The sequence below is a fragment of the Gadus chalcogrammus genome, chromosome 13 (assembly GCF_026213295.1).
Source record: "Gadus chalcogrammus isolate NIFS_2021 chromosome 13, NIFS_Gcha_1.0, whole genome shotgun sequence".
Lineage (NCBI taxonomy): Eukaryota > Metazoa > Chordata > Actinopteri > Gadiformes > Gadidae > Gadus > Gadus chalcogrammus.
This window is the reverse complement of record NC_079424.1, coordinates 22,636,279-22,656,212: the sequence shown is the minus strand read 5'-3', so window position 1 is coordinate 22,656,212 and position 19,934 is coordinate 22,636,279. Positions and strand designations below refer to the sequence as shown.

Genomic DNA, 19,934 nt, shown 5'->3' with positions numbered 1-19,934 from the left:
TCTCTCTCATGTCTGTCTCTCTCTCATGTCTCTGTCTGTCTCTCTCTCATGTCTCTCTCATGTCTCTCTCATGTCTGTCTCTCTCTCATGTCTCTGTCTGTCCCTCTCTCATGTCTCTCTCATGTCTGTCTCTCTCTCATGTCTCTCTCTTCCGTCTCCCAGTTCCCAGACGCTGGCCGGTCTTGAGTATGTCCAGCAGTGTCTCAAGTATGAGTGGGACATTTGTCTCCTGCTCACCAAGCGAGCTTCAATCAACACAGAGCTGGCTCGCACGGTCAGATCAGATACACACACACACACACACAGAGACGCACATACAAAAAACACTATTGTCCTGTATGTCTGTTGATCCATTGCACGTATATTCTACACTGTTGGTTTGAGGGGTGTCGAAAGCTTGCAGCGTATACTCACACCGTATAGGTTAACTCCATCATCACCATGGTGACCCCTCACTCAGCGATCAAATGGATAGACCTCATGCACTTCAATGTCGTTTCTAACTACCCCCCTTCTTCTTTTTATAATTGCAGGAAGAAGATGACAAAATGGCGTCCACCATGAACCACTGCATCTTGCTCCAAGAGCGGCCAATTAGACAGACCGTCACCAGGTGGGCCCTGGTTGCTAGGGAGAGGGGAGGCACCATGGATTGGTGATCTAATTGATTCAGAAAACGGCTTGATTATACATATTGTGCATGTAGGGAGCATGACATCATTCCTACATGTTTGGTTGATTCCAGTTTGGTTTGTGTGACAGGGAGGCACTCACCCTTCTGCTGGATACATATCACAACGAGGCTGAGGCCTCATCCTGTCTGAGGTACACACACACACAAACACAGACATACACGCACACACACATACACACAATTAAAGTATGTTGAAGCAATAAACATTTTCTTTATTATTATTTATAAATCCAATTCCTCTACCTGATCGGGTCCCGTTGTGATAGGCTGAGCTGCTGCTGCATGTTGAGCGTCTTGTCCAATCGGTGAAGGCCCTGTGCAGTACTCTGGCCTCCGTGGAGTCGGCCGACCTGACCTCTGCCCTCAGCCAGCTCCCAGCATGCCCTTGTCGCCTGCAGCCGAAGGTTCAGAAGGTAGAACCTGGTTCTTACCACCACTAGCCCTAGGATTTAATTTAAAAAGACATTTAAGTAGAAAAGTAAGATTTCTCTCTCCTGTTTCTCCCCCTCTCAGGATATCTCTGTATTGGCTGTCAAAGGAAACAGAGGTACGTGAAGTGACCCTCCCCTCATGCTCCAACTCACAAACGTGCTCATCCAACACTAGAGGTGCTCAATGATGTATTTGACCAACTGGTAACTGAGTTAGAAAGTGATTGATGACCTATGTTTAGTAAAACTGGGTGGGGCTTTTTTGATAATTTCTAATGAGCCTCTAATGAGCGGGTGTATTAAATGTGGAATGATCTACAGAAAAGGTGGTGGAGAGGCTGACAGTGGCCATCCTGGACCAGGTGGAGCTGTACTGCAGCACCTTCAACGCCAACTTCCACACAGCGCCGCCCAGCAGCCGCAGCACTGCGCCCATCCAGGAGGCGGGCGTGGTGAACAACGTGCTCTCCTTCAGCGTCTACTCGGCCCACCGCGTCCCCATCACTTGGGCGGCCAGGTAGGGCCCCCGCACACACAATTACAATTAGGGCATTTAGCAGATGCTTTTGTTCAAAGCGACTTACATCGGTTAATACACATATTGACACACCGACGGCAGAGTCAACCATGCAAGGCGACAGCCAGCTCGTCAGAAGCGTGTCTTGCATGTCCCTGAGCAAGTGTCTTGCTCAGGGACACATCAATACTCAGCTAGGAGGAGCTGGGGATCGAACTAGCAACCTTTCGGTTACAAGACTGCTCTATCTCCTGAGCTAAGCCGACCCCCACACACACACACACACACACACCTTCAACATGGCTGTGTTTGAGACACACTGTACAAAGTTCTGTCAAGCCTTCTTTACCACAACCTGAAAATCCAGCTTCTTGTCCCTCCACACACACACACACACACACGCGCACACTCACGCTTACACACGTGCAAGCTCCCAATTGCAGATGACCAGCTGTTGTGGCTTGAAATCCTGACTCTTAATCCATGAGCCGGAACATCTGTTGACCAGAGAACCTGGGGCTTCTCTCTCTCTCTCCTTCTCTTTCTCCTACTCCTCTTTCTCTCTCTCTCTCCTTCTCTTTCTCCTACTCCTCTTTCTCTCTCTCCTTCTCTTTCTCCTACTCCTCTTTCTCTCTCTCTCCCCCCCTTCTCTTCTCTCTCACTCTCTCCTCGTCTCCTCTCTCTCATTCTTCCTCTCTCTCACACACTTGTTTTATTCTCCTCTCACCTCATATGTATGCACATGGTACATACATATTGATAACCTACTATATATGACTCAGTAGAATCAGTAGTAAGTAGTGTTGGTGCTTTCCTCTACACTTCCCAGTAGAACAGTAATAAGGCTTCAACCCTCTGTGTTCTCATCATGACATCATCATCTAACTCATCAGATGAATTCCAGGGTGTGTCACTCCCTGCACCTCTCTTTAAACTCTGTCCACTCCAACCGCATGAAACGAATGCATGGTTTGAAACCTCTTGGAGCTACGTACACACACAAACTCTAGCTGCTCAGTTATAGGGCTCTATGATCTTGCAGTTCCTCCCCTTTCGATCATGTGATTGGGTTTTGATTAAAGGCAGACCTCTTGGTAATGGAATTGATCTTTGCCTGTGTGTGTGTGTGTGTGGGGGATTGTATGAGTAAGACTTTATTCATTGTAATTTCAAAACGACGTTATTTAAACAACCCCATAATAAACCAATAAACGTTGGTTCACACCTTTTTGCTGTTTTCTTTAGTTCTTTATTCTGAACGTGAATCCGTCCTCAGACTGAGGAGGTCTGAGCAGCAGCCGTTGTGAGCTCGATTGTGCTGCGTTGTGTGTCCTATCTGAACAGTTACGAGGGCTTCTTCCTCTCCTGCTCCCTGACTCACGGCGGGGCGGAGCTGTGTGCTCCTCAGCACACCAGTAAGCAGGCGGTCAGCAAGTACCTATTCCACCTGGTGGTCTGGGACCAAAGGTACCTGCCCCTCCCGGTGTCCTGGAAGCCTCCTTCTATTGTCCAGTATCATGCGTGCATTGTGTACATGAATATACTATACCTTCAAGATCCGTGTCTTTTTTCTGCAACTTGAGTTCATCCACTATGGCTACACTGCCTTATTGTGTTAGTCGTTTAGAGGCGTTATTCAGAATGGTTTAGTTGGAATGAACACGTTTAGGACGGTAGCATGCCATACGCTCTATCCCTGGGATGTGCTTGCTTTACTTTGCGCAAGTGAACAAGTAACGTAGATCTGCACAGGTCCTTTTTACTCATATTTGATCACCTATGTCCTCTCGTTCTCCCCAACCTCTATCCCTGTAGGGTGTGTTTCCCAGTGCAGATCAACCAGCTGCCCCGTGAGTCCCAGCTGACTGTGACTCTGTACGCCACGGCTCTACCGCCCCCTGGTGGCACGGAGGAGAAGGGCAAGCAGCGGCGCAGCATCGACGCGCTGGGCTGGGTGACCATGCCCCTCTTCAACTTCAGACAGTGAGTCATGGCGTAACCTGGGCAGCTCTGCTATTGCCCTTGAGCATGTATTGGAGGGGGCTTCTGCAACAGAACATCAGCAGTTTGGATGGAGATCTTTTTTAAGTAATATTCTATAGTAAAAGAATATTACTTAAAAATAGATGTAGTACAAAAATATATAGTAAAGTAAATAGTTAAAAAAATATATAGATAGATAGTAAACAAAAATATAATATTCTGTAGTCTGGACCCCAGTGGAACATAGTGAGATGCCATCATAGTGAGAAGCCATCTTCTGGCTCATGCGTCCTGAGCGCAGTGCGCTGTAGTCTGGACCACAGTGGAACACTGGACCAGCGCAGGAGCCAGCAGATGGCTTCTCACTGCTGCTCAGACGCTGGCATCCTGTTGGCCGCACCTCACGGTTTTGATGTAGGGATGTGCATTTCTGGCAAAAATACTATACGATATTCGCTGAGAAGTATTGGAATAATATTTGAAAATCGGTCAATCAAGAACCCCCCACGCACGCACACACGCACCTCGTACACACGCACACACAATGACACAGGGTGAGGCTTTTATGATTTGTATGAAATCATGATTGTTTCAACAACTGCGCCATCTACATTCAACATCAAAAGGATTTCAACATGAACTTAGGCAGATAGGCCTACATGCGCCGATAACAGATCGCTAATTATTTTACTGAACACAGCCTGCATGACGTGAACCAGACACGTCTTTATCACATGGAAACTATGGCCAAAAGAATAACTTCACACGGTGCGTCTTTTTACAATTTATTTATTACCAGCATTCGTAGTGTTGATCAGCAGAGAAATAGTCCGCCAAAGACGTTGACGTCGCTTAGCAACCGAGGACGCTGGGGTTGATAAGTTACCGGACTACTTGCGGAGTGATACGACAGAAATTTTTTTATCCCCTTTCCTTGACAGCGGTCATTATATGCTTAGCAACGAAGAATTATCAAAAAATTATTCATCATCGGAAGTTTTGAAGGACCATGCAAGTGATCGGAGCGTTCAACATGATTGAGAAGAGCCGTGTATTCTATAACGATAGTGGCATTGATTATTCGATTTTCTACTTGACTCCGACTATTCGACGATCGTTGCCCATCCCTATTTTGATGTATGGAGGTCCTTGCAGGCCCTAAGACCAGCAGGTCTCCCTGCTGGGTGTGTTTATTCACTTGTCCTTTCCTGTCCTCCGCCAGTGTTCTGACGTGTGGAAGGAAGCTGCTTGGTCTCTGGCCGTCCATCCCAGGAAGTGGAAACGCACGCTCAAGCTCTCCCAACTTCAGCCAGCCTGACAGCGTCATCCTGCAGGTGCTAAACACACACATGTACATACACACACATGCCACGCACATGCCACACACGTATCATACACATACTCGCATACCGGGACACAAACTCGGACGCACACACAGGACACACACACGGACGCACACACAGGACACACACGCCAAGGCACACACAGGACACAAACTCAGACACACACACAGGACGCAGACGCACACACAGGAGACACACACACACTCAAACACAGGACTCACTCGCGCACGCGAACACAGGACACAAACACACACACACGCTCAGACAGGACACACACGCATGCGCTCATCCAAGCGCATATCCTGGGTAGTATATTTAGTATGTTGCTGAATTCTAAAACCCGTCGATACAGCTCAGGTATCCTTCCCCATGACTCCAAACCAAAGATATTTTGAACCATCACTGTTCTGTTGCCCTTTAGCGTCATATTGTATTGCAGGGGCCCAGAGGGGCTTCCACTGGAAGTAGCTGAAATCATTATTTTTCTGGTTCTACTTTTGATCAGCAACAACATGCATCATCATTAGCTAATTCAGCATAATAATTGAAGTCTAAACTTTTGTTGCATACATATGAAAAACCAAAGGACGACCCCTCTATCAAACCCATCAGGATGGACGGCCCTCAGTCTCTGGGCCGCGTGGCTCAAGGAAGATGTTCTCTGACAAACAATGTTGACATGTTTAAACCAAAGGGGAAATGATAACTTGTGTCCTCAGCAGGACGGCCCCTTACTGACTGCTCCTCTGGTCCCTAACTGACTGCTCCTCTGGCCCCTTACTGACTGCTCCACTGGCCCCTTACTGATTGCTCCTCTGGCCCTTACTGACTGCTCCTCTGGCCCCTTACTGACTGCTCCTCTGGCCCTTACTGACTGCTCCTCTGGCCCCTTACTGACTGCTCCTCTGGCCCTTACTGACTGCTCCTCTGGCCCTTACTGACTGCTCCTCTGGTCCCTAACTGACTGCTCCTCTGGCCCCTTACTGACTGCTCCTCTGGCCCCTTACTGACTGCTCCTCTGACCCCTTACTGACTGCTCCTCTGGCCCCTAACTGACTGCTCCTCTGGCCCCTTACTGACTGCTCCTCTGGTCCCTAACTGACTGCTCCTCTGGCCCCAGGTGGACTTCCCCACCTCGGCGTTCGAGGTCCGCTTCAGCACCCCCGGGCCGGCGGACTTCTGCCCGCAGTACGAATTCTCCAGGCTGGACACAGCCAGCCAGCGCCAGCTGCAAGACGTCCTGCACAAGAAGTCCCTCTTCTGGTCAGACACGCACACGCATGGAACCGCACGCACATGCAGATGTATACTATGCACGCACGTGCAGATACATAAACACGCACATGCAAGCACATGCACACACATACGTACACAAACATACACACTAATAGACAGACGCACACTGAAATATTAATTAAATCAATAATAGTGAACCAAAAAAAGGCAGATTGGAGACGGACATGGTTAAACAGACAAAATCGATAAACGAAATAAGAAAATAGGCATATTTAGACAGATCGATATGATTCGCGTCAAAACTGAATATGGAAATGTATAATGATACAAAGGATTTTCTGCTTTGGTCTCTATTTTTCTCCTATTTCTTCACAACGTAATTATCATGTTGGGAAAGGCTTGTGATTGTATGGGCTGTCCGAGAGGTTTCCAATGCAGGATACCTCCAGCTCTGTAACAATGTGCTCTGATGAGCACAGTCTCTTAAAGATGAGCAAACACACACGCACGCACGCGGTCTCCAGCCTTCTAGCCTTGTTTTAAAATGATATATATATATATCTATTAGCATTTGTTTGTGCAGCACACGTAGCTTTCACATCAACCTGTATCAGACACTGAATTATCCGGCTTACTGTCAAACATTGGTATCCTGTTTAAACGTACACTCACGTATGCACGTTTGTGCCCGGATGTTTTGTCTAATGAAAAAAGCAATGTCTTTATTTACACTTCCAAGAGCCAGCCACTAAGTTAGCAGCAAAGATGAGATGATTTAGAGCTGACCATTAGGTGTGTGTGATGAGATGGTGTTACTATATAGAGAGGTAGGGGGGGGTGGAGGGAGAGGGCGAGATGGGGGATGTCAGACGTCAGACTGGCAGCTGGTGGCCACACGGCCCCCTGATCATAACAGCCTTCTACTCCTCCATCCCCCACTTCCTCCACCCTCCCCCCACCCACACACCCTCTTTGTTCTCTTATCGTGTGTGTGTGTGTGCGCAGATGCTTTTTATGGGAATTGGTCTAATTAATGTGAATGAAGCAGTAAGAACACGTGAAACGATCTATTAACGCATTAAAAATATATATTCAACCTATTTTAGTCAGATTGAATAAAAAACGAGATAGTCAAGGATGGAAGCCATAGTTATGAACATAGTGTTTATTTCTCTTTGGGCATGAACTAGGCATCTTGTATATCTAATGCAGGCCTTTTACAAGGCAAGGCTAGAGTCAAATCAGTCATGCAAAACCTACTTAAATTTACATTAAAGTTCTCACATTTTACTACTTTTCTGATCTTATTTTCTTATTATAGAGCAACCTGACATGAATCACAGCACAAAATACGTTGTCGATTTTCGGGAAACTCTTCCTCTCATCTGGGCGCCTTCAGCATTCTCTGTCAACACTCGGCTTCGTCCTTCTCCACCCCCTCGCCCCCCTCCTGCCAACCCCACTCCGTTGTGATTGGTTACCTTCCGGAAGAGCATGTTGCAGCATTACCATAAATAGAAAATCCGGATTGTTCTACGTAGATAAATCGCGGAAATTTGAACAAGTGAATGGCGACCGGCGCCTAGTGTTTAGCGCTCTGCACAGCCTGCCCAGATGGTCAACAGGGAATACGTCTAGATGCATGTACGTCATTATTTAGTATGTTTAGTATTACTTTAGTATGTTTAAACATGTATATAAATCATTATAACAACGTTTATAGGTCTCAAAGTCGAAAAAGCATAATAGGTGCACTTTAAGGGAATTAGGTAGACGCCTTTACCCAAAGCCATTTACAATAAGTACATTTGTCAGAAGAAAGAGCAACCATACTATATTGATACAGTGAGGATGTTCATAGAGTGCCAAGCACTTAAAATCACTAGGTTATATATGAAAATATATGAGATATGGGAGATATGAGTTCTCAGGACCACACTGTCCATCGTGATGAAGTCCATCGTGATGTCGTCCTAGTAGCATGAACACATTACATTATTACAGTACATATGAATAGTTTGAATCTGTCTCCTGTGTATTTGTGATTTAACATAGAAAATGGTACCATTATTTCACTGTTGCTACACTGAACTATTAATATACGTAGTGGTGTAAATTCATCATTTTCATTTAGGAAAATATCTTCCTCAAAATTCACTACCGTGAATTTGGATACATCATGGTCAGTAAGTCTTGCTCAGGGAGGACTTGTTTGAACCAGGACGTGGTAGTAGACTAAACCGTGCCCTGGTATAAACAAGGAGCAGAGCCATGTAGTGTTCAGCGTGAAACTGTGTTTCTCCTATGAGGACACCTCTTGTAGTCATGAGTTGTTTATATATTCATATTAAAACGTATTTCATACATTTCATACAACATTAGTATTTATTCCTTTATCTTTCTGATAATGGACCTCCAGTGTCCTGGGGCAGCAGGTGTGGATGGTCTGTACTGACTTACTCCAGGCCATGTGTTGATGGTCTGTACTGACTGACTCCCCAGGTGTTGATGGTCTGTACTGACTGACTCCCCAGGTGTTGATAGTGCAGCATTCTTCGAAGAAAGTAGTCCAATCCGTAAGTCCATCCAAAGTATTTCGGTATGGTAACTACGGAGCAAAAGGAGGGGAAGTGTGTCGAACACGTGCTGAGCGACTCCCAGCTGATCAAAACTCTAACCCGCAAGTCTGAGCTACCAAGAGTTTCTGAGGTCCAACCTCTCTGTCGAGATTGATAGGGTCAAGTGGGCGTGGCCTATATGAAGTGGGCATGGCCTGTGTGACGTATTAGCCTCGGCTTCTTCACCTATCTAAAGGTGCTGCCTTCTGTGGATGGAGCAGCCTTCAGTAAGGTCTTGCTCCCCTTGTGGCTATGTACAATATTTAAGGCTTATATGTTCGGTCCTGCTTCCTAGTGTCTATGTGAGGGTAATACAGCTTGCGTGTTTGAATCTGCTTCCTAGAGGCTATGTGGGGGCAGCTTATGTTCTTAAAATACGTAACAATAGTCTGTACTGACTGAATCCTCATGTGTTGACGGTCTGTACTGACTGACTCCTCATGTGTTGATGGTCTGTACTGACTGACTCCTCATGTGTTGATGGTCTGTACTGACTGACTCCTCATGTGTTGATGGTCTGTACTGACTGACTCCTCATGTGTTGATGGTCTGTACTGACTGACTCCTCATGTGTTGATGGTCTGTACTGACTGACTCCTCATGTGTTGATGGTCTGTACTGACTGACTCCTCATGTGTTGATGGTCTGTACTGCCTCCCCAGGTTGACGGTGGAGGACAGGCGGCTGCTGTGGGAGAAGAGAGCCTTCTGCCAGGAGGAGAGCGCCGCCCTGCCACTGGTGCTGGCCAGCGCCCCCTGCTGGCAGTGGTCCTGCCTGCCCGACATATACGCCCTGCTGAGGCAGTGGGCCTGCCTGAGCCACATGGACGCTCTGGGGCTGCTGCACGCCTCGTGAGTCCGCCATTCAGGGGCCATAGGGGCCGTATGATGGGGTGTGTGGGCCCTTCTCACCGGGCTCCTAGGATGAGATGCTAAACGTTATTAATGCTACATGTTGTATTATTGAAACTATAAATTCAACTATAACGAAGACTTGGTTAAGACTATCCGGGACGCAACGGATCACAAATCTCCCAGTTGAAATCGTGTCACGGTTTTTGAGTCACGGATCGGATCAACTACGACAACAAAAAGATAGCAAGACAAATGTGACTTAGCTTTCAATTGCTTTTTCGTTTATTTTCAACATCCATCAATCATTGTGCCACAGTGCCGACACACCGTTTTGTCCAATACCGCTTCTCCAACTCCTCCGCTTGCCATGCTGCACCGCTAATTTTTCAGTAGCCTATTATATATCAGCGAATCACGTGAACGCACAACTTTATTATTATTTTATATAAAAGAAATTATTTTATTTTATATTTATTTTATATTTTTTTGCATAGTCAGCCAATCCGCGGATCACGTGCATTCCGTGAGGGTTGATCCGTACGGATCACAGATCAACCGTGATCCGTTGCACCACTAAAGACTACTGCTGCTACTACTGCCCATGGGACAAAAAAACAAGCAGCAGTAGTAGCAGAAGTCCTGGTTTTGATCATTTATAACCTAAAAATAAGACAAATCATATTAATCGATTGATTATGTTGTCAAATAATATTATTGTATAGATATTTCGATAAAGTAAGTAGTATTGGGTAGGGTTTTGGGGCGAACTGTGAGTGTTTGTGTGGCTCTCTGTCTGACAATTTGTGTGTGTGTGTGTGTGTCTCTGTCTGACTGTGCGCGTGTGTGTTATGTATTAATCCTCTTTTTGTGTACTCTACCAGGTTTCCCGACCAGGAGCTGAGGCGGACTGCGGTGCAGTGGATGGACTCCATATCAGACCCCGAGCTGCTGGACTTCCTGCCTCAACTAGTCCAGGTAACGTACACCTTCCCCTGAAAGGACCCTTCTCACCGACATGCTGAGGTGCTGAGAGACAGAACACACCGTTCAGACAATTACCTTGGGGTGGGGTGATCAAATAAAATAAGTATGTTCTATTTCATTCTTACTGACCGCCAGAGGCAGTGCTTAACACTGGATGTTATCAATCGCGCATGCGCAGGTCGAGTATTTAATATCAACAAAGTCACACGTGACCGGGGATGACGTCGGGCCGCCCGTCTATATAAGCCCACGTCACTCTCCCAAGATGTCCCTTGTATCTTCTCGCAGTAGCAAATACAGGTTTAGAGTACGAAATAAGCTTGAATAGAAGCAATATTAGCCGTTGACTTTTTGCTGGTAGCCCTGCAACCGCATCGTTGGAACCACGGAATCGTCCTCCAAGGGCTGCGTTTATTCACGCACGGATATGTTCTGAACGCCGCTTACCGGTGTTTTCGCCGGTGAGTTCGGCTCACATAACGGTAGTCTAACACAGCGTCTTCACCAGCTGTAGCGACTGCTGAGGTAAGTATTCTCTCTGTGTTAGCTTTAAAGTTAAGTAAAATAAGGGGATCCTGTTTTCGTGTAGGGAGTGGGTCTAGTGCAGGCTCAGAAGCTTCCCCGGCCACGGTTAAGCCAGTGGTCCGAATGGCACTGGCTTGCTTAGGCTTGGATAAGGCTCCAGCAGCAATCGCTCCAGCTAGTGCATTCTTTAGGCGTGTCCCGCCAAAAGATACCTTTTCTGTGCCTCCCTCCCAGCCATATATTGAGGAGCTTCACAGAAGCTGGCCAGACCCCAGATCTCTATCTCATTGTACCAGTGACAGCAGGGCCTTGGCTTCAATGCAGAATGCCAGCAAGCATGGACTTGACCGAATGCGAGCCGTAGAGCCGACCATTTCCTCCCTCATTGTGGAGCCAGAGGAGATGTTGAGGCCGAATGTTCGCCGTCCCAGGCCACAGTGTCGCATCACTGATGACCTATTAATGAAGTGCTATGACACAGCGTATCAGGAACTCCATGTCCCATTTGATACTGGCCCTGTCTCAGTCCTTGCAATCATCCAGTGCAGAGTCTAAGTGACACGTCTTTGCAGGCATTTGCCTTCATGACGAGAGAGCTCGGTAGGCTGATGTCGTCGCTTACGCTGGCTCGCCGCTAGGTATGGCTGTACCAGTCCCCATTATCAGAGCAATGCCAGAGGACCCTCCGCACTCTCCCCATAGTTCCGGGAGAGCTGTTTGGCCCAGCAGCACAACAGGCCTTGAATCGTGGCATCTAGGCTAACCAGACACGGCAGCAGTTTGCTAGCCTTCGGGGAGCTACATCCCTACCGAGACAGCAGCCTCCACAAGGTTATGGCACCAATCGTGCTCTGCCGCCAGCGCGTCCTAGTGGTTATCCCAGGACCTCACCAGCTCCTGAGCGACCCTATCAAACCCGTCGGGCTCCCACAAGGCCAGCACCAAAGAGGGGTCGGGGTTTCCCCCCCCCAGGCCTCCAAGAGGACGTAGGGGCAGGTACTGACGGCTCAGGGCCGGGCATCGGGTGCTTCGCCCAGCAGCATCTCATCTGCTGGGGAAGTTGCACTACAGACCCTTGGGTGGTGGGCAGGCTTTCCCAGGCATACAATCTCCAGTTCCGACGCCGGCCCCCAGTTTTCAGGGGGGTCAGACAGACTACAGTCAGCAATCCCACAAGGCGACAGGCCCTCAGACAGGAGGTATCCACCCTCCTGGAGAAGAAGGCCATTGAGATCATAGATCCTCAGACAGCGCAAGGTGGGTTTCACTCAGTTTATTTTTTAGTTCCACAAAAAGAGGGTGGGTTTCGCCCTATACTGGACTTACGGGACAGTTATACTTTCAATACTTTCAGTTTTCTGAAAGTATTGCCCTTTCACATGCTAAAAACAGCGGAAGTGCTGTTTTTAGCAAAGCCGGTTCACATCAATAGATTTAAAGGATGCATATTATCACGTACCGATAGCACCACATCACAGGCCATACCTGCGCTTCGCATTCGAAGGGCGGGCCTACCAGTACAGGGTCCTCCCATTTGGGTTATCCCTAGCCCCACGGATCTTCACAAGGTGCATGCGGGCAGCGCTCGCACCAGTGCAAGCCACCGGAATGCAAATCCTCCCTTATCTGGACGATTGGCTTATTTGCGCTCCAACCCGGGAGCGGGCAGAGCAGGACACCACAGCCCTCCTAGGCCACTTAGAAAGGTTGGGTCTTACAGTCAACTATGGCAAAAGTTGTCTAATACCCAGCCAACAGGTACTGTTCCTTGGAGGTGTTGGAACAGTAACCTTGGACTCCGTCCAAATGCTTGCCTTCCCGTCTCCGCGGCGGGTAGAGGCCATACTCCAGATCCTCCTGCATTTTCGGGAGGACAGGATGGTAATAGGGGTCTGAATCTTTGGCTTCAGACGATTCGATTAACGATTCAGTAGTTGGCGATTCGATTCAAGGACAATTATTTTTTTTTGGAACGATTCGATTCGATTCTGTAAACCACGATTCGATTCAGTAACTTTGAACCAAAATTCTATATCCGTGAAATAAACATGCAATAATGTGACACCCTGTCATGGGTAGATGTGTTGGAGCGTCTTGAACTAGGTGGAAAATCACTCAGGAGCCGACGAGAAGTTTGGAAAAAGATGGGATCTTTTATTTTCCCAATTTAAGGCCCATAAGGCAATAAAAATAAAACGAAAATCAACAAAAAGAAAAATACTTTTCACTAAACAAACTGAATGGGCTTGAGAGTCACAAAAACATCAATCCGAACTCAAGCATACTGGACCTTTATATTATTGCTAGATTTTGGCGTAGCCAAAATATACAAAAACTGCAATAAACATAATTACAAAAACTTGGGGTCACTTCCGGTTTACCCGGAAGTTATGACGTTAATTTAAACCCTGTTGACGCGGCAAACATTCCCTAATACAAAGTCTAGACGAGACGCTGATAAGACGAACATTTACGCTGTGTTAACATGTAACTTTTAAACAAAATAAACAAACCTGGAAATTGACAACGACATACTTGTTTGAATGGTTATTGCAACAGAACAGGTCACGTTAATGGTAAATGGTATTAAACAGAACATTGTAATGATGGTACTTGCAAGATTGTATTAAACTGCCGTAGCGCGCATGATAAATGACATGGTTGATAAATGATTTTAAAACAGTAGGAAGGTAACGGAATACATAGTCAAACAAGACAAACACACACAGGCAACATTGACGGAAGCTATGCGCCCCGTCACACACCCCTTGTCAATTTTACCATAATTCTTTGCGAAGCCAAAATGCTTCCACACTTTGGATTTCAAGTTTGCTGGTGCATTAACAATCTCGCTGCCGCTCTCTGCCATGTTTGAAATGCACCAGTAGAGGGTGAAGGAGAAAAAAAACTCTTGTCGGACTTCCTTGCTAGCTGACAGATGACAGAGTTACGGATTACCGAGCTGCACTTCACAAAATAAACGTGTAAACTAAGTCTTAAAACATTAATCATGATCGATTCATACGATTTAAAGCATTTATATCGATAATTGGTGAAGCCAAAGCGAATCATTCTATTTATTTATTTTAGCAGATCGATTTAGTTGAATCGGTAGGACTGACAATCGATTCATCGATGCATCGCATGAATCGTTACACCCCTAGATGGTAAGGTACAGCATTTTTCTCAGGCTGTTGGGAATGGTGACGTCAGTAACGTCAATAGTGCCACTGGGCCTCCTCCACTCCACAAGTTTGGACTCATGGCCTCCAGGGTGTGAAGGTCAGGGTGTCCATTCAATGCCTCCTGGCATTACAACCCTGGAGATGCAGGGCATATCTTGCCAAAGGTGTCACACTGGGTTCGATCCCCTCACGCCGTGAGGTGGTGGTGAACGATGCTTCGCTCCATGGCTGGGGGGCAGTGTGGCAGCACAGGGCGGTGAGAGGGATCCGGAGTGTGCAGCACAGGACACGGCCCATAAATGTGCTCAAGCTCTGTGCTATTTATTTTGCGCTCCGCGAATTCCTGCCATATTTGAGGGGCAGACATGTTCTGGTACGATGCGACAACAAGTCAGCTGTCTACAATGTGAACCACCAAGGGGTCACAAGGTCAGCTCAGTCATTACAGGTTGCACAGCAACTTCTTGTATCGGCTCTCCCTTACTTTTCCAGCCTCAGTGCTATGTACCTTCCAGAGCCACAGAACACGGTGGCAGACTTTCTTTCACGCCAGAAACCTCCGTCAGGGGAGCGGTGACTCCACCCAGAGGTAGTAGAGGCAATATGGAGCAAATATGGCACAGCAGAGGTGGACCAGTTGGCTTCAGAGTCCACAACACATTGCCTTCTCTGGTTCTCTCTGTCAGAGACGAGATGCCCTGGCACATCCATGGCCACATCAGCTCCTTTATGCCTTCCCGCCATTTACACTGATAGGGTTAACTCTACACAGAGCTCAGAAGGGGAACCACAGACTCCTGCTGGTTGCCCCAAATTGGCCAGGGAGACCTTGGTTTCCAGTAATGTACAGGCAGCTGGATGGAGATTCATGGTGCCTGCCGAAGAGGCGGGAACTGCTCTCACAGCTAGGGGCCACATCTGGCACCTCAGACCAGAGTGCCTGCAGCTATGGGTTTGGCCCTTGAGGAGGTAGTTCAAACCATCATAGTCTCAAGAGCTCCCTCCACCAGGGCACTTTATGCTAACAGGTGGAAGATATTTGCAAAGTGGTGTGAGGCTCAGAGAGAGGTACCGGAGTGTTCCTCAGTGCCAATGATACTTTTGCAGACCTTACTGGAAAGAAAGCTATCTGCTTCCACTTTAAGGGTCTATTTGGCTGCCATTTCATCCAGGCACATTAAGGTTGATAGCCAGGCGGTGGGGTCTCATTCTTTTGTGACCCGATTTCTTAAAGGAGCCCAACGGAGGAACCCCCCACGGGCAGTCAAGGTTCCCTTATGGGACCTACCTCTGGTACTTGGAGCCCTCCGTCTACCCCCATTTGAGCCCCTGGATCAGGCGCCACTGATACAGCTATCGGCAAAGGTTGCCTGTCTTCTAGCGATCGTGTCAGCCAAGCATGTGAGTGAGCTTCATGCGTCAGTGAGTGAACAGTGTATACGCTGGAACTCAGACGGCACAGGGGTGGCACTGTGGCCTAACCCATCTTCTTTCCAAAGAGACTGCCTTCGGCCCACTATAATCAGGTCATAGAGCTGGCAGCTTATGGCCCCTCACACCCACCAGATGAGGAAGCTAGATCAGCAGAGCTACTCTGCCCGGTAAGAGCCTGAGATGTTACATACAGGACATCGCCAGTCCTGTGGCGATTTTTTTCGCCAGTCTGATGGCCTGTTTGTCTGCTACGGGGGCCCGAGGAAGGGGCAAGCGCTGTCCAGACAGAGGCTTCCCAAGTGGGAGGTGGAGGTAATTGAGGAGGCATACAAGTCAAGGGGACTGCTTCTTAACATCAGGGGACATTCCACCAGGGGTGTCTCCACTTCCTGGGCAGCACTACGAGGAGTGCCTCTAAGGGAGATTTGTGCAGCAGCCTCCTGGGCTTCAGCGTGCACCTCTTCCCGATTTTACAACGTCAATGTAGCTGCTCACCACGCAGTGGCTGCAGCTGTTTTTCAGGAACCCTCAGGCCCTTCCTAATAGATGGGTACAGGATTCCTCGTGACTACGTTGGTAATAGTCATCCAGTGTTAAACACTGCCTCTGGCAGTCAGTAAGAATGAAATGGAACGAGAGGTAACTATGGTTCTATGAATTCTGGATGACCGCCAGAGTTCTCTGTTACTCGGAATCTTGCGAGAAGATTCTGAAGAGACATCTTTGAGTGACGTTGGCTTATATAGACGGGCGGCCCGACGTCATCCCGGTCACGTGTGACCTTGTTGATATTAAATATTTGACCTGCGCATGCACGATGGATAACATCCAGTGTTAAGCTTTGCTTCTGGCGGTCATCCAGAATTCATAGAACCGTAGTTGCATACGTAACTCTCGTTTTGTGAGTTTTAAGTATTAATTCTTGGCAGCGTATTGCTGTGCTCTGTAAGGCCTGGTGTTGTCCTCCGTGTTATTCTGTGCTGCCCAGTGAGTCTTTACAGTCCAATGTTACGAACTGTGTTCTGAATGCTCTCTCATCCTCCCACAAAGGCGCTGAAGTACGAGTGCTACCTGGACAGCGCGTTGGTCCGCTTCCTGCTGCGGAGGGCCATCGGAGACGTCCGCATCGCCCACTACCTGTTCTGGTAAGAGACACGGTCCTCCTCCTCATGTCCAGTCCTGCTGCTTCCAATCAAGACAGAACAGCAGCCGGGACCGCGTTTCTGATGAGGATGATTTTCATGCCTTTATGGTCGATACCACTCCACCACCTTCATCACAAAGAGGTCATTCATGAATAAAAAAAAACAGGTGACAAACACTCCTTAGAGGTAAAGGGTGTTTTCTCTTTTATAAGGGAATCAGTTGTAACCTTTTTAGAATGCAGACGATTACAATTGAAGAACGTAATGTGAAAAAAACACGAGATGATGAAACAAATCAAACCCCCGGCCCCCTGTTTCCTCCTAACGAGTCAACGTCAGGAGCAACGGGCCATTTGATTCTTCCCATTGGCTGTTTCTACGTTACAACAGCCAATCAGTCCCCCACACTCCACACGAGTCGGCACCATATCATCAAACCTGTCTGAAAAGATATTTGCGCTAGTGAATCTAAATAGGCCGGCAATATCGTGTGTCTTGAGACCCAACCGGTCTACAGGCCAATCAGAACCGCCTTCAGCGCTGATCGCACCCCCCATTATTGGGGGTTTGTGTTCCTATGGGGGCGAGCCTGAAGCATCTCCTGCTCATCGCTCCTCCGCCTGCACCATCACTAGCACTCAAAGCCTGCGGCTGGCTGCTCCTCCTCCTCCTCCTCCACCTCTCTTAGCCCACTGCTGGCTGCTCTTCCTCCTCTTCTCTAGGCCTCCTCCTCCTCTCTAAAGGTGCGGCCACACCAGACGCGTATCTCGCGTAATTTTTACGCGAGATACGCGCGTAAAATGTTGCTTGACCATTTTGTGTCAAAAATGGTCGCATGAGTCCATGTCCATGCAAGTGAACGGAGCGTTCCCTCTTCGTCATAACTATCAAACCAAACATCCTTCACATTCACCGAGCGAACATTACGAAAGTAAAATGCACATTTCTCGCTAAAAATGTTTCCATAAACGCATTTAATGGCGTAACTATGTTACTATTTCCACCCAGAATAAAGAAAGTTGTCGGCCGTGGCTGCGCTGGAGTCCGAGGTAGGAAACCCAAACGCCGCCGTGTTTGGGTGATAGAGTTTAGATCGGGTTAGATTAAATAATCTCGGATATAAATAACAATAATCGGGTTAAATAACTTCACATGGTGTGTCTGGTGTGTTTCCAGCATTCGTAGTGTTGATCAGCAGATATATAGTCCGCCAAGACGTTGAGGTTGCTTAGTAACCAGAGACTCTGTCCATGCAAGTGAACGGAGCGTTCCCTCTTCGTCATAACCAGGGCTCTACACTAACTTTTTTTTTCAGGAGCACTCGTGCCCCTAAGTTAAAAAATGTAGGAGCACAGGGAAAAAAAATGGGGGCACAATAGGTTTTTGTTTAGAACATTTATTAGCGTGCAGAAATTGCACACGCCAACAGCAACAACTTACTAAAGCAAAATTAAGACAAATAAATAGACAAGATTACATTTAGGCTACACAAAACAGCACCAATTTCGGCTTCCACCGTACCAGGGTTATTGGGCTGGGTTCGATTTATATAGAAATCGGGACAGCGAGAATGCCGAGTGGACTCGATGTGTTTCACCACAGCTTCGCGTTATAAACAGAGAGGAGCTTGCCATTGCCGATGGGGCTCCCTTACAAAATGTACAGAACATTTTCATGTTCTTAGCATCATAAACTAGCCACCCGAAATCCTTCAACCAGTCGGGGGTTGAATTTGTAGACTTTATCGACTACAGTAACAGCATTAACTTTCTCCACGCAGTCTATTCATAATATTGTAATGATCACGGAAGAGGCATTGAATGAAGTATTGATTAGACAGCGATTTAGATACCTAATAAACCGTTGGAACGCACAAGACTGGTAACCATAGCAACGTAGGTAAACAAACCCGCTAAACCCTCCCGTAGCGCCTCCCGCGCTACGCCCATCCGGAGGCGCACAGAGCTTTTGGCCGTGAAATTATGTATACAATACAATTATATTATATTATATACTATTCTATATAGAGATCGGGGAGTCGCAAACGGCAACAATCCCTTTCTCCTCCATGCTGCGGTTCACCCCGGACTGCACTGCAGGGAATGGTTGGCCGGTTGAAAACTGATTGGCTTTTACGTTACGCACGTCACTCAGTGCCCACGCTGTTGAACGCTGATTGGCTGTCATCACGCGAATGTCGCGGCAAAGTTTAAATATTTCAACTCGAGCAAAATCGGCGTGCTGCAAATCCACCTGAAATCCACTTGAACGCGCTCGCCCGTGCCGGGCAAAAGTGTCGCGCTGCAAATGGAATCGCTGCTTTGTATGGAATCGTTTCACCCCTTCGCGTTTGGTGTGAACGCACAGTATAGTGCGCTGTGGAGAAGTCACTCGCATGCGTGCTCCTGTTTTGTTTTTCTCGTTCGCACGCCGAAATATTCACTCGCAAATGCGAGTGAAATGGGCGCACTGTAGAGCCCTGGTCATAACTATCAAACCAAACATCCTTCACATTCACCGAGCGAACATTATGAAAGTAAAATGCACATTTCTCGCTAGAAATGTTTCCATAAAAGCATTTAATGGCGTAACTATGTTACTATTTCCACACAGAATAAAGAAAGATGTCGGCCGTATGCTTCTGTCCAAGCTCACTACTCTCTGCCAGTGACGTCGGGTCAAGCTCAACGCTGATTGGGCAACGCGGCTAATCGTCATGCGTATGAGCGTAATGGTACGGCCACCAACCGCGTTACTCGCGTTAGGGGCGTCCAAACTCAGCATTTTTGCATAGGGAACCATTGGTATAGGCGCGTAGACGCGTTACATGCGTTGAAGCGTCGCGTTAAGGCCGATATATGCTCTGTTTTAGACGTAACGCGTAAGCACGTAAGATACATAACCCCCCCTTGCGCGGTAAAATATCCCCCCTTACGTGCTTAAGTGCGTCGCCCAGAATTCCTGACTATGCGACTAAAACACTAC

General features: G+C 47.6%; 1 protein-coding gene across 1 annotated transcript in view; it reads left to right on the top strand.

The window, feature by feature from the left end:
• pik3c2b (phosphatidylinositol-4-phosphate 3-kinase, catalytic subunit type 2 beta) overlaps window positions 1-19,934 on the top strand; it is a 61,864-nt gene that overhangs the window by 53 nt on the left and 41,877 nt on the right. Inside the window, 14 exon segments of the mRNA XM_056606409.1 lie at window positions 1-274; window positions 534-613; window positions 763-809; window positions 812-825; window positions 961-1,107; window positions 1,208-1,241; window positions 1,447-1,642; window positions 2,987-3,109; window positions 3,458-3,625; window positions 4,848-4,959; window positions 6,089-6,231; window positions 9,485-9,673; window positions 10,558-10,651; window positions 16,855-16,949. The exon segment at window positions 1-274 is cut by the window's left edge and continues 53 nt beyond it. Coding sequence (XP_056462384.1) covers window positions 1-274; window positions 534-613; window positions 763-809; window positions 812-825; window positions 961-1,107; window positions 1,208-1,241; window positions 1,447-1,642; window positions 2,987-3,109; window positions 3,458-3,625; window positions 4,848-4,959; window positions 6,089-6,231; window positions 9,485-9,673; window positions 10,558-10,651; window positions 16,855-16,949 — 1,716 coding nt within the window.